General features: G+C 44.0%; 1 protein-coding gene across 1 annotated transcript in view; it reads right to left on the reverse strand.

Annotated features, from left to right (window-relative positions):
* STAG1 (STAG1 cohesin complex component) overlaps nt 1-15,292 on the reverse strand; it is a 393,382-nt gene that overhangs the window by 115,964 nt on the left and 262,126 nt on the right. The window contains exon 21 of the mRNA XM_065411120.1: nt 3,562-3,632. Coding sequence (XP_065267192.1) covers nt 3,562-3,632 — 71 coding nt within the window. The remainder of the gene's footprint in view (nt 1-3,561; nt 3,633-15,292) is intronic.

Consider the following 15,292-nt stretch of genomic DNA (forward strand, 5'->3'; position numbering starts at 1 on the left):
TAGAATTCTTTGAGGGTCAACAAACATGTGGACAAGGATGATTCAGTGAATGCCTTTGAAAAGGTCCCTCACCAAAGGTTCTTAAGCAAATTAAGTAGTCATGGGATAAGAGGGAGGGTCCTCTCATGGACCAGTAACTGGTTAAAAGACAAGAAACAAAAGGTAGGAATAAACGGTCAGTTTTCAGAATGGAGAAAGGTAAACAGCGGGATCTCCCAGGAATCTCTATTGGGACCAGTGCTGTTCAACATATTCATAAATGATTTGGAAAAAGGGATAAACAGTGAGGTAGAAAAGTTTGCAGTGATACAAAATTACTCAAGATAGTTAAGTCCAAAGCAGACTGTGAAGAGTTACAAAGGGATCTCACAAAACTGGGTGATGGGGCAGACCAAATTAAATGTTGGTAAATGCACAGTAATGCATATTGGAAAATATAATCCCAACTCTATGCACAAAATTATGGGGTTTAAATTAGCTGTTACCACTCAAGGAAGAGATCTTGGAGTCATTGTGGATAATACTCAGGAAACATCAGCTCAATGTGCAGCGGCAGTCAAAAAAGCTAACAGAATGTTAGGAACCATTAAGGAAAGGGATAGATAATAAGTCAGTAATTATCATAATGTCACTATATAAATTCATGGTATGTCCACACCTTGAATACTGTGGGCAGTTCTGGTCGCCCCATCTAAAAAAAAAGATATATTAGAAATGGAAAAGGTACAACAAAGGGCAACAAAAATGATTAAGAGTATGGAACAGCTTCCATATGAAGAGAGATTAGAAAGACTGGGACTGTTCAGTTTGGAAAAGAGATGACTACAGGGTGGTATAATAGAGCTATATAAAATCACAAATGATGTGGAGGAAGTGAATACTGAATTATTATTTATCCCTTCACATAACACAAAAACAGGGGTCACCCACTAAAATTAATAGGCAGCAGGTTTAAAACAAACATAAGGAAGTACTTCTTCACACAGTGCACAGTCAACTTTTGGAACTTGTTGCCAGGGGATGTTGTGAAGGCCAAAAGTATAACTGGGTTAAAAAAATAATTAGATAACTTCACGGAGAATAGTCCATCAATGGCTATTAGCCAAGATGGTCAGAGATGCAACTCCATGTTCTGGGTGTCCCTAAGCCTCTGAGTGGCAGATGCTGGGACTGGATGACAGGGGATGGATCACTTGATAATTGCCCTGTTCTGTTCATTCTTTTTGAAGCATCTGGAATTGGCCACTGTCAGAAGACAGGATACTGGGCTAGATGGACCATTGTTCTGACCCACTATGGCCATTCTCCTGTTCCTATGCCGGAAAACTGATAAAGTTGGTGGTCCTCAGATATCTTGTTATGTGAAGATGATGAGATTCTTATGGGTTTCTTACAGAGCTACATTCCTGCAGTCACTGGACTTGTCTTTCCAAAAAGTGTTGGCCTTGAGCCCCATGGTCAGGCTATGTTGTAAAAACACCAGAATGTCCTTTGCTTCAGCTGACTTTGCCTTGATGTGTATCCCATATAACCCTGATATCTCATCAGATGATACATACACATGATTTTGAATTTCCTCTAAAATGCTGGGAAGATGTTAATCACTTTCTTAGGAGTAGCTGTAGTTACTTCCTCTCAGCTTCCCAGCTGATGGGTTAGGCAGCACTGGATATTGGTTCATGAGAGATCCCTGGTGGGTGGGTGTGCGTGCTGCAAGTTTGAGAGGAGGTTACAGTTATATCTGTTGGAGAACTAAGACTTGAGAGTTAACAAGAAGGTGATTTTAATCACTTTGGTCTGTTCCTTCACCATCATCTTTACCACCATTATTCTCAGAAGCTTGGGGGGTAGGGGAGGAAAGGCATAAAGAAAGCCCTTTAGCTCACTTCTGAGATAAGGGGATCACTGCCTCTGCTTTTGAATGTCTCTTCCTAATGTTTTACCTCTTTTGGTTTTCTAACTGGACTTGGATGCAAATAGGTTAATCAATAGGCTTTCAACCTGTCCTGTGATGCACTGAAAAGCTAGGTAATCTAGACTGCAATCCTTTGTTTCTAAGTGTGTCTTGCTGAGCCAGCTGACTCACTCGCTTCTTGGTGTAGAACCCTGAAGAATAGAGTGAGAGTTTCTATTCAAGACATGAACAAAGCTACTTCTCTAAGCAGTGCTGAATGTTTTCTCCCTTATTAGTTACATACAGACCATGATTCTCAAGAGTCATCTGCTGGAAATGGAGATGTGAGTTAGATAGTCCTTAGCATGAGACAGGTTATATTCCATGTCACCTTGTGGGGCCATGAGTATCCCCTACATGGAGTCTGTTGGTATCTGTTTTGCTGGCCAGCTTCTTTCGGCCTGACATCAGGTAGTTGTTAAATAATATTAAGAATGAATTCACCAAGGGATACTAGTTCTGGATCTGGACCAAGATCTTTATATACGGATTTGCTGGCTGGCAGTGAAGCAAGAATTGTTCTGGGTTATCCACGTATGAAACCAACAACCCCAGAAGCTCAGTCAGAAACTCTAATCTTAGGAGAGATATGCTAATGTTTGGCAAATCAGACACTATCTTCTGCCATCTCCCTTCTGAAATAAAGATTGTGCTGGATGATAACTTAGATGCTGGAGTTTTGTGAAGGCTGTAATTGGCCCTTACATTTGTTTGCTCAAAGCCATGTTTCTGAAGGCTTTTAGCAATGGCTACTGGACTCTGTGTAATATGAGAATGTCATTCAGACATCCCTTTCACTCGAAGGGAGGGATGATATACCATTTGAATAGAAGATACAAGTCCAAAAAGGGAATACTTTGTATTGAAAATGCCTCTTGTTGGGGCAGAAGCTAACACTGTACTCCGTGCTGATTAGGCCTCAACTGGAGTACTGTGTCTGGTTCTCGGCACCAGATTTCAGGAAAGATGTGGACAAATTGAAGAGAGTCCAGAGAAGAGCGACAAAAATGATTAAAGGCCTAGAAAACATGACCTATGGGGGAAGATTGAAAAAACTGGGTTTGTTTAGTCTGGAAAGGAGAAGACTGAGAGGGGACATGATAACATGACATTTTAGTTAAAAATCTTTTAAAAATCCTATGAAAGCTTTGACACAAAGAGTCCTTCAGTCTGCTGTGCACCCCTTGGAGGCAGAAAATTCTGGAGAGTTCTTCCAGAGGTCTCGTCTTAAGCCTTGGCTCAGAGCAAAGCTCTGTTCTGCCCCCAGCTGATGTGAACAGAGGGAGGGCCACTGCTGTGAAGACTGGCGAATAAGCTCTACCAGTAAAAGTCACCTAGAGGGTTTTACAGCATAACTATTTCAATGAAAACATCACAAGCCCAACCAAAATAGTTGTAAGGCATTGATTTCAGTTGGACTTAAGCATATGTATAAGTGCTTTGCTGAATCAAAGCCCTCCTGTTGCTGTATATCTCCTAGCACTCAGTCTGTTTTTCATATTTTAGCACATAATTTTCCTCATCTTTCCTAACTTTGAGTATCATCTTTTATTGGCTAACATTATACATCATCACTAGACATAGCTGATCCAAATAAAATCACATACTTATGAAAAGAAGTTAATCTCTTCAAAGTGGAAAGCACATTGTATATATCATCATCATCAGCTTCTTCTCCCTGGAAATGAAAGCATATTCATCAAGGTCTCAGCAATACAAATAAGCTTCTCTCTTTGCATGGTGAGGACGACAAATAGTTACACAGAGTCTTACGTTGACATTTGAACTGGCTCATGATGACACAATCACTATTTTGTGCCTAGACTCTTGATTTCAGTGAAAAATAATAATGGACGTTTTAAGTAACCATTGGGTAGTACTAAGAAATCAGCAAGACTTGTCTGACTGCATTAACAACATCACAGTATTAGTACTCACACAAACAACCTCTGACAGTAGTACAGTAAAAGCTGTTTTATCCGGCAATTCACCAGCTGGAAAGCTCTATAAACCAGCATTTCTGATCTTCATTGAAAGTCCGGTTTATAATCGTGTTGGCATGGCGCTGGCAGGGATTTCGGGTGCGGGAGGGGGTACGGAGTGTGGGCTCCGGGAGGGAGTTGGGGTGTCCCAACCCCCAGCCCTGCACCCCCTCCTACACCCAAACTCCCTCCCGCTCAGTTAACTGGCATTTTTCACTTACTGGCACCCCCCCATTCCTCCAACATGCCAGATAAAACAGCTTTTACTGTAGTCATTTCCCAAGGAAAAAACCTGAGGCAGGGGTTTCAAACTCATTCTGTAAAAAGGATTGAACTGTGTTTTAATTATAGCCTGAGAGCTGGGGCTAGAAGAAGAGAGTCAATGCAATCCTCAATTCATAGCAGAGACTCCACTGATGCAACAGAAGTTTACATAGACTTTCTAATGGCAGACTTTCTAATTTAGTTCAGGTCCTTATCCTGCCCCCATCACCATAGTAACAGAGTGCCTTACATAGCTGAATGCATTAAACCAGTGGTTCTCAAGCTTTTTTTCATTTGTGGACTCCTAAAAAATTTCCAATGGAGATGCAGACCTCTTTGGAAATTTTGAATGGCAGTGTGGACCCCTTTGGAAATCTATTGTCTGTATATACAGCTGACTTCTGTTCAGTCAGTGTCCAGTAGTGGTCGTGCATGCATCCTGAATGCCCTTAAGCCCCGCTTCCCCCAAGGGCATAAAAGGCACAGCAACCCCAACCACCAGTCAGTTCCTTTACTGCCCAGAATCCTCATTTATAAGACTCTGAGCTGTGGGGACAGAGGGCAGGTCATGGGATCCACATGCAGAACATCCCGAAGAACCATAGTTACTATCAGATAAGTAACCATTCTTTCTTATTTGAGTTACTGCACACGTGAGTCATACTTATGGTAGTTAGTTAGTAGTCAGCTTTAAGAAGTGGGAAGCTAGTAGTTATGTGAAAAGAGATTTTAAAATAGTTCTTCCAAAACTGGCATCATATCTTGAAGTGGTGACTAACTAATAATGTTTCACAAACATATGAGCTGAAGGCCAGGTAGTTGCGTCACATACTTCCAAATCTGGAACCCAACTTAAGCATACTATTGATGCAGCCTGCACTCTGGTGGAGTGAGTTTAGATATTTGGTGGAGGACTCATTAATATCATAAGCAGTTTAAATACAATCCGATACCCATTTTGTAAGTGTCTGTGATGAAACAGCCATCCCTTTTCATTTATTACCATAAGTAATGAAAAGTCTTGATGTTTTATGTAAAGAGCCATAACAGCGACCTTTTCACATCTGAAGTATATAATTTAGATTCAACAGGTGAAAAATTAGGTGTTGGAAAAAACCTGATGAATGAATTGATATGAAAATCCCATAGTACTTTAGGAATAAAAGATGGACACGTTACTGGTTACTCTATTCATGTGTAAAACCGTACAGAGGATTTATCATTAGGGCTTGTAATTTGCTTATTCTATGAGCAGATGTAACTGCCACCAGGAATGACCTTCATTGACAGTGGATAAATTGGACAATCTGATAAAGGTTCAAAGGAGGGGAGGGTTCATACATGAAGAAAGCACTAAATTCAAGTCCCATGTAGGAGAAATTTCTCTCACAGGAGGAAAGATGTGGACAAACCATTTCATAAATCTATTCACGGATAGATGAGAGAAAATTGTATCTCCCTATACTGGAGGATGAAATGCAGATATTGTTGCCAGATGGACTTTGACTGACGAAACATATAGTTCTGAGTGCTTTAAAAATAAGAGGTAATCTAACATTATTGGAATAGAATATCGACATGGAGAGTAACCTGTAGACTTTGCCAATAAAGAAAAATGTTTCCATTTGGCAGTGTAGATAGTCCTAGTGGATAATTTCCTACTCTGAAGAAGAATGCTCTGCACCTCTGAAGAACACTCCATGTCTACTGTAGACATCCAGCTATCATCCAGGTTATGAGATGCAGAGAGACTAAGTCTGCCCTTGGTGAAGAGGGTCATGAGGGCATGCAGGGTGCATGTGCAACCCCACTAGTCACTGCTAATGAAACTGTTCCGAATTCCTGTGCTGGGGCACATGAACACCATGAGTAGGATCGACATGTGCAGTAATTCAAAGGGGGAAAAAAGGGAGATTTAGTAACTGGTATCAACTAGATCTCTGAAACAGGTGTTAAGTGTACAAAGTATGGAAAAACTTAACATCCAAAACCTGAACTTATAAATAGATATCTGAGAAGTGTGAAACTATCTCAGTACTCAGAGGATGATGCGGCAGCTCTTGATAGGCAAATTGCTGCAGGGGAAGTTGAAGTGTAATTAAGAATTTAAAGTACAATAAAGCTCCAGATCCTGATGAGATTGCTGGGGAATATTATAGAGCTCTAAGGTAAGTGTCGATCCCTATTTTAACTAAATTGTTTAATGCTATAGTGCAGGGAACAAATTTCCAGATTCATGGAAAGAGGCATGGTTATTCCTAAAGAGGGAAAAATTCTTACCAGTTATGCATCATGTAGACATATTTCTTTAATTACTGTGGCTGCTAAAGGTAATGATAAGGTGCAAGCAAACAGACAGTGTTATCTTGCTCAAATATGTTCACCCTGACCAATCTGGGTTGCTTCTGGCAGCACATCTATCTGACAACATGAAAAGCACTCTGAATATGATCTATAATGTTAATTCTAGCAATTCTTCCTATGTGCTGCTTTCTTTGGATGCTGACAAAACCTTTGACCAGATGGAGTGGGAGTACCTCAGACAGATTTTGGTAAGGTTTGGTTTTGGAAGCCAGTTTTATAGGGGCATATCAGCTTTATATGTTCATCTTCTAATGTATGCGTTGGTTAATGGTCATCAATCCTCTAATTTTAATTTGTCTAGGCATTGCCCACTATCCTCTCTGTTGTTTGCTTTGGCAATGGAGACATATGCAATAAATGTGAGAAATAGTCCCTTTGTAAAGGGTATCAAAACATCTGCTGGATTAGATCACAAAATAGCTTTTTTTGCTGATGATGTCTTGTTGTATTTGCAGGAGCCAGAATCCTCGTTAAAAATGATAGAACAATAGACTTGGGAATCTGGGCAGGTATCAAGGTTTCAAAATAAACTATGATAAATCTGAGAGACAAGGTGGGTGAGGTAATATTTTTTAATGGACCAACTTCTGTTGGTGAGAGAAACACGTTTCGGGCTTACGCATAACTACTCTTCAGGTCTGGGAAGCTTACTCAGTGTCACAGCTAAATACAAGATGGCACAGATTGTTTAGCATAAGTAGTTAAACACATATTGATCTATGTCCTCAATTTGTGTACTTCTTAAAGAAATTGTTTCATAAATTACTGTACAGATGACATTTGACTTCAGTTAAGATCCATCAAAAGTTTTATAACTAGGGAAGCTCTTAGTTGAAGGGGTTGCAGGGAAAATGGAATGTACTTGCACATTTGGTGACTGTGTCCAGGAATTAGACAGTTTTGGGTGGAAATTATTAAAAAGATTCATTTTATGACTAAATGCTGGCTTCCTAGAGATACTCTGATCTGCTTACTTAAAGCTAAATAAATAAATAAATAAATAAATAAATAAATTAATGGAGATATCCCATCTCCTAGAACTGGAAGGGACCTTGAAAGGTCATCGAGTCCAGCCCCCTGCCTTCACTAGCAGGACCAAGTACTGATTTTTGCCCCAGATCCCTAAGTGGCCCCCTCAAGGATTGAACTCACAACCCTGGGTTTAGCAGGCCAATGCTCAAACCACTGAGCTATCCCTCCCCCCAAAGCTACAGTAAAAAATCTATATTTTAAACAGAAAGGCAAATTACTTCATTTTTTATTGTTAGCAACTTGACTTTGTATTGCACATTATTGGAAAAAATGTGATTCCCCCTCCTCCAATGGCATTGAGGTAGAGTAAAATATGGATTGTCCTTGTAACGGAAAAACTCTCTCACCAAGCATGTACACAAAAGAAGTGCCAAAAATAGGACAGATATTTAGAATTTTTTGGTCACCCTTTCTAGCATATTCAGGAGAAGGCAGCTCTTCAGCCAGCAAGCCAGAATGTTTAGCCAGGTTTCTTAAATATTAACCTGATCCTGAATAAATAATATATGATATAGTATGTTCATTTTCTATTGTAACTTTGCCTTAATAAAAAGTTTCAGAAAACACCAAACCTAAGGGGATCTTCTAGAAGGACTAATAATGGCTCCACAGTAAGGACTGGAGCTGGGTTTTACCTTTGGCAGGACATTAAAACCATTCTAGAACTGAAACAAAGGCTTGATGTAAAAAAACAAAACTTGGAAAGTACTCCTAAAGGGTCCTGAATATTTTGGGGGTGTTCTAGTATCTAGCAAATGTTCCTAGAAAAATAAAGAGTCAAAATTTCATTTTACAGAAATTTTGTATGATGTGTGGAAATTGTGTACCTCTTTTGTTCAAAAACTATAGCATCCAGTAACTTCAAACTTCACAGAACTACAAGCCCTTCTCTGAACTACAAGCCTTTTTTCTGAAATCTTTTGGCCCATCTCTTCAAAAATTGACAATTTTTACTTAACTAGAAAGAAACATCAGAATGAGGCTGCTGAATTTCAGCAATATTGACATAGCCTCACTAGCTAGGAAGGTGCTAAGAGAGAGAGAGCTCTCCATCAAAGTATGCTTTGGCCTAGAAGCCACAAAGACCAAGAGTTCAAGTCTCAGTGCTTGCATTGACTAGTGTTAATATTCTTGTATGTTTCACAGCCCTTATTATTGAGTAAGGTGTAAGGAGGCAAGAGTATATGTCACTTTTGAAAATGGAAAAAATGGTTACTCATCTTCTCGTAACTGTTGTTCTTCGAGATGTGTTGTTCGTGTCCATTCCAACCAGATGTGTGCGCGCCGCGTGCACGCCAGCCGGAAGATTTTTCCCTTAGCAGCATCCATAGCGTCGACCTGGGCCCCCCCTGGAGTCATGCCTTCATGGCGCCCAATATAGCACCCTGCCAAACCCCACCACCCCCTCAGTTCCTTCTTGCCGTCTACTCCGACAGAGGGGTAGGAGGGTGGGTATTGGAATGGACATGAACAACACATCTTGAAGAACAACAGTTATGAGAAAGTAACCATTTTTCTTCTTCGAGTGATTGTTCAAGTCCATTCCAATCAGGTGACTCACAAGCCAAAGTTCAGGAGGTGGGGTCGGAGTCATCTCCTGATTGGAGCACAGCTTGTCCAAAGGTCGCATTGTCTCTGGCCTGTTACGTGATCGCATAGTGCATCAAAGACCACGTTGCCGCTCTGCAGATCTCCTGGATGGGGACCTGCGCCAGGAATGCAGATGAGGAGGCCTGAGCCCTGGTGGAGTGAGCGGTGATCAGTGGGCGGTCACCTTCACCAGGTCGTAATGCTCCCGAATGCAGGATATGATTCACGACGAGATGCAATGGGATGAGACAGGGAGGGCCTTCATTCTGTCCGCCATGGCCACGAATAGCTGGACGGACTTCCGGAACAGCTTAGTCCTTTCTCTATAGAAGGCCAGCACCCTGCGTGAGTGAAGCCTATGCTCCCTATCGCAGGAGTGTGGCTTGGGGTAAAACACTGGGAGGAAGATGACCACCAACTCGTTCTGCACTCTGAGGGGGTATGAAGCCTGAAGGTGTATTGAGTGCTCTACACAGAAGTCCTACAGAGCGAGGGCTTCCCGGCACAGGGGAGAGGAGCATGCACCCCCGTTTGTTGATATAAAACATTGCCATAGTGTTGTCCGTGAGGACTGAAACGCACCTGTCCTCTATATGGGTCCTGAAAACCTGGCACGCCAGGCACACCGCTCTCAGCTCTCTGACATTGATATGCAGAGTGAGGTCCGCCTGAGACCAGAGGCCCTGAGGTCTTCTATATGAGCTCCCCTGCCCAGATCCGAGGCATCTGTCACCAATGAGAGAGATGGCTGAGGGCTGGCGAAGGGCACTCCCACACAAACTGCCTGCACGTCAAGCCACCACAGGAGGGAGTCCAGTACCGGGCGGGGCAGAGTTTTGATGCTGTCCAGAACGTCCCGGGCTGGTCGATAAACCGATGCCAGCCAAGACTGGAGTGGGCAAAGTCTGAGTCTGGCATGCTGCACTACGTAGGTGCATGCAGCCATGTGTCCCAGCAGTTTCAGGCAGTTCTTTGCTGTGGTCATTGGAAACTGCCTGAGGCCCCGCATGATGTCCCCTAGCGACTGGACCCTGGCTTTCTTTTGCCCCGAAGAGGGATGCTGCCTCCTCCTACCACTCCTGCTTCGCCTATGCGGAGTGTCCTGGCGGTTCTGCAGCTGGTAGGCTCGCGGGGCGGGCTGAGGCCTAAAATGCCTGCACTGGGTAGATGGCATGTGAAGCCCCAGAGAGTGCAGAGTAGCCCTAGAGTCCTTCAAACTGTGAAGTCTCTTATCAGTTTTTTCAGAGAAGAGGGAGGAGCCCTCGAAGGGGAGGTCCTGTATAGTCTGTTGGACCTCGTGTGGCAGTCCAGAAACCTGCAGCCAGGAACCCCACCTCATCACCACCCCCATGGCCAGAGTACGCGAGGCTGCGTCCGCTGCGTCTAAAGCTGCTTGCAGGGAGGCCCGGGAGACCAACTTCCCTTCCTCCACCAGTGCGGAGAACTCCGCACGAGTCTTGTGGCAGGAGCTCCACAAACTTAGCCATCGCCGAGCAGGTGTTGTACCCGTAGCGGCTTATGATGGCCTGTTGGTTAGCTATGCGGAGTTACAGGCCCCCCGTCGAATAGACTGTCCTACCGAACAGGTCCAGTCTTTTCGCCTCCCTATTTTTAGGGGTGGAGCCTTGGAAACCCTGGCTCTCCCTCTGATTGGCCGCATCGACCACCAAAGAGTCTGGGGGACAGTGTGAATATAGGTGTTCGTACCCCTTAGATGGTACGAAATAGCGTCTTTTGGTTCTCTTGGCCGTAGGGGCCAGAGAAGCGGGGGTCTGCCACAGAGATTTCAATGTGTACACTACTGTCTTTATCAGCGGCAGGGCAACCCTCAATGGACCAGGGGGAGCGAGGATGTTCACAACAGGGTCCGACTCCTCCACCACCTCCTCTGCCTGTATCCCCAGGCTTTGGGCAGCCCATCGTAAGAGCTGCTGGAGAACTCGATTGTCCTCGAGAGCTGGGGCTGCCGATGTCCCCGCGACCACTTCATCTGGCGAGGATAAGGATGAGAAGACTGGCAGTGTACCTTGCTCACTACCCTGAGCACCCTTTGGGTCCCTCGGCACACGGTACTCGAGAGGCTGTGATGCCGGTGGGAGATTTGGCACCGCGGCTGATGCCAGTAGGTCCAGCGGTGCCGGTGGGGCCAGAGCTGGAGCCTTCGGCGGTGCTGCTGCCTGGAAGGTCAGCGCCGGAGCTGGTTGTACCAGCGGGACCATCACTTTGGACGACCGTGCCGCTGTCGGTGGTGCCTGACCCTGGCTCTGGTGGTAAGCCCAGGGTGTCCAAAAGGGCCATTGGGAGGATGGCTGCCACTGCTGTGGCCACGGTGCCGGGTAGGGTTGGTGGCTCCAGCGTGAACTGGACCTCCTACTCCTTGATCTGTTGGAGCAATAAGAGTCTGCCTCCGATTCCGAGGTTTCCGAGTAGGAGGAGCGGTATGGTTCCTCTGTCTGTGTGGGCCGTGCCGGGCATGGAGAGCGGAAGGCCATCATCGCGGGTTTGTCCTTAGAGTGAAAGCCACTGGCAACTTCTCCCTCCTCTGAGGGAACGATGGTACCGGGAGGCGCATCAGATCCCTGGTCGCCTCAAACTCAGAGGTCACCTTGGCGATCCGGAGACCGAGGAGGGTTCGGACTCGACTGGAGCCCGGCCGGGGCAGGAGTCGATGATACCCTGGAAGGCTGCAGGGAAGAGGCGCTCTGTCCCGATGTACTCGTGGATGCTGCTGACCCCTTGGGTTTCGATTGAGGGGACCGACCCCTCTGCAGCCTCCTCTTCTTTACCGGCAGCAGGGATTGAGAGCAGTGCTGCACCGAGGCCGACTTCTTATGGCCCAAGCCATGGTGGTGCCAGGGGGGCCTTCGAGTCCTTGGTTGGTGCCGGTTTGCGCACCGTCGGCGCCGGAGCACTGCGCACCAATGAGGACGTACTCGGCACTGGTTCGGTGGGTCCCGGGTTGGAGTGTGGCCGTAATGCCACCTCCATCAACAGAAGTTTAAGTCTCTGTCGGTCTTTGAGGGTTCTGGGACAGAAACCCTTACAGATACGGCACCTTCTCTTTCTGGTGACTCTCTCCGTGGCACGGCAGGCAGGAAGAGTGAGAGTCACTCCTAGGCATAAACTTGCCGCAGTCCTCACAGAGCTTAAACCCTGGAGACCTGGGCATACCCCAGAAGGGAAAATGTTGTCTGGGGGGAAACCCCCCAAACAAACTAACTACTACTACTAAGAACCAACTATTAACTAACTAAGAAAACTATGTACACGGTATACTATAAGACACTGCTAAAGCGCTTGCTACAGGAGCAAGCAATGTTCCAGCTAGCCGTCACCAGCAGTAAGAAGGAACTGAGGGGGTTGGGGGTTGGCAGGGCACTATATTGGGCGCCATGAAGGCGTGACTCCAGGGGGTGTCCAGCCCAACCCTACGGACGCTGCTAAGGGGAAAATCTTCCGGCTGGCGTGCACCTGGCGCACACAACACCTGGTTGGAATGGACATGAACAATCACTCGAAGAAGAACTTATGCTCCTAAGTCTCTTAGATGCTTTTGACAATTTTGCCAAACTTCTGACACAGCTAGAACTAGAATTCATGTCTCTACCATGTTATAACTAAGTGTCGAGTACTTAACTTCATTGCTTCTGAAAAACAGTAGGCCAAAACTGTGTTTAGCTATGTTGTTTGCAAAAATGGGGCTATTCCTGCATACTCACCTCTACAAAACACTGACATACAAATGAATGATACAGTCTTTAAATAAATTATTGGATACTATTTTCTCTACGTGATGGTCTTGTGATTAAAGCACTGGGCTATGTCTGGATAAACAAGTTCTATCCTTAACTCTGCCTCAAAATTCCTACGGGAACTTGATCAAGTCAATCAAGCCAATGTTTTCAACAGTGGCTACTAAAAGTGATACGTCTTTTAGTTAGTTTCATATTATATGTTATTTTGAAAAATGATTAAAAATTTATATTTGTTTTTTAAAAAGCCAACCTCAAACTAAAATAAAAAGGCAGATTCGTATTTTGGCAATTATAATAATATATGATGAAAGGGGACTCCTGTGTTTTTCTGTACATGTTCTGAGGTCCCAGCTACACATTTACTATTTCAAAGGCTGATCTCTTCCTTTAATATTTTTTTTCACCTCTCTCAGGAAAACAATATTAAAATGTTTCTTCTCTTTAGTATACAATTATAAAATATGAAAATGTATTTGACCTTCTAGACGTGTATGGCTTATTCAAAATTACTATGGTATGTGCAAGTTCACATTACTTTATTAAGGGGAGAAAAAGGATCTTATTTTCCACTTGTCTACTATATTCACCTTAAAAAGCATATTTAAGGTTGCACAAGGGTAACACTCAGCCCACGCAAACCCTTTAATGTAAGAAAATGTCCAGGTAAGGGTTCCATCCTTCTTTAACATACTGTAACACCCACACATCACACACCACATTTTCTCTTCCAAACTCCATCCTTCTCTAAGTAAGTCCCAGATGCCTCCAACATGTAAAACAACACAACATCCCACCTGCTGTAACAGAATGTACCTTGGTGTCCACGCCCTACACACTATTGTAATAATCTTTGAACAAAGTATGCCTTGTGAGATATCATTTAAAAACTCATAATTTACTTAATAACATCATGACAAAATGCACGCAGCAGCATTATATGTGAAGTTATAGACATAAGCTGAGATCAAGACTAAAAGTAGAAGTCTGGGGAGTAGCCAAACCAGTTTCTCAGAGACAACGGGCAAGTAGATGCCTCAGCAAGGAGTAAACAAGGCTGATAGACTATTACACTGCTCTACAGCCAAAATGCTTCTGAAATAAATGTAGTCAAACTTTACTAATTCTGGGTCACTGAGAACGAAAATGATGCTTAAAATTGTTGATTGGCTCTAGTTTTCAAGATATGCTATTGGGTCAGTATATACGACCCTTGACTTGGGAATGGCGGAGGATAAGTGAGTTATAAAGGGAAGGGATCTCAATTTAAACCAGAAATGACTAAAATACATCTTTGACTGGATCTATGAATAAATCTATGACTGGGTTTGGACAGTACTTGCTTTTTAGGCAAAAAAATGAATGATGCAATCTGAAGCTGGCATTGCGTCATACATGATATGAATTGCATCATGTTATTCCTAGAAGTCATGGATGATGCAATCATAACGAAGCTTACATCACTCTGCTGAACAAATTGCCCTATATCAGCTCTAGAAATCATACAGTGTCGTGCTCTCTTATTTGTCAGTGTTTGATTTTGCAAAGGGACACATTTCTGTTTAGCCAAAGTGAGCAGAGATGCCTCATACTTGTGTGAACAGTGCAGATAACTTCTGCTATGTTTGTGGTGAAGTGACTTTTGCATCACAAAAGCACAGTATAACCACTATGGTTAAGAAAGCCTATCACCTTTATTTTGGCTGCAAAATTGGAGATCAGGACAAGAGGTGGGCCCCACACATATGCTGCAACACTTGTGCAACAAATCTTCGCCAGTGGTTGAATAGGAAAAGGAAATCTATGCCTTTTGCAGTGCCAATGATTTGGAGAGAGCCAACAGATCATACCAGCAATTGTTACTTCTGCATGGTGCCTCCAGTTGGGAAAGGTGTGTCAAAGAAGAAAAAGTGGACTGTGCATTATCCAAACATTCCATCAGCTATACGCCCAGTACCCCACGGAGGAGGACTGCCGGTTCCTGATGCACCAGAATCATTCTCACTTGAGTCAGACGAGGAAGAGGAAGAGGATGAAACTTCTGGTCCTGAACCATCAATGTCACAGGACCCACATTTTCTCCCATCCTCCTCCTCTGAACCACACCTCATAACACAAGGTGAACTGAATGACCTTGTCAGGGATTTGGAACTACCCAAGAGTAAGGCAGAGCTGTTGGGCTCCAGACTATAGCAGTGGAATCTCCTGGCAGGTGATGTTAGGGTTTCCATGTTCCGTGACCGTCAAAAGGATCTTGTCCCATTCTTCTTCAGGGAAGGTGATCTTGTAGCCTGCAACAACATCCATGGTCTGATGGCAGCCCTCAACATCGTTCACGATCCAGATGAGTGGAG

The sequence above is a fragment of the Emys orbicularis genome, chromosome 9 (assembly GCF_028017835.1).
Source record: "Emys orbicularis isolate rEmyOrb1 chromosome 9, rEmyOrb1.hap1, whole genome shotgun sequence".
NCBI lineage: Eukaryota > Metazoa > Chordata > Testudines > Emydidae > Emys > Emys orbicularis.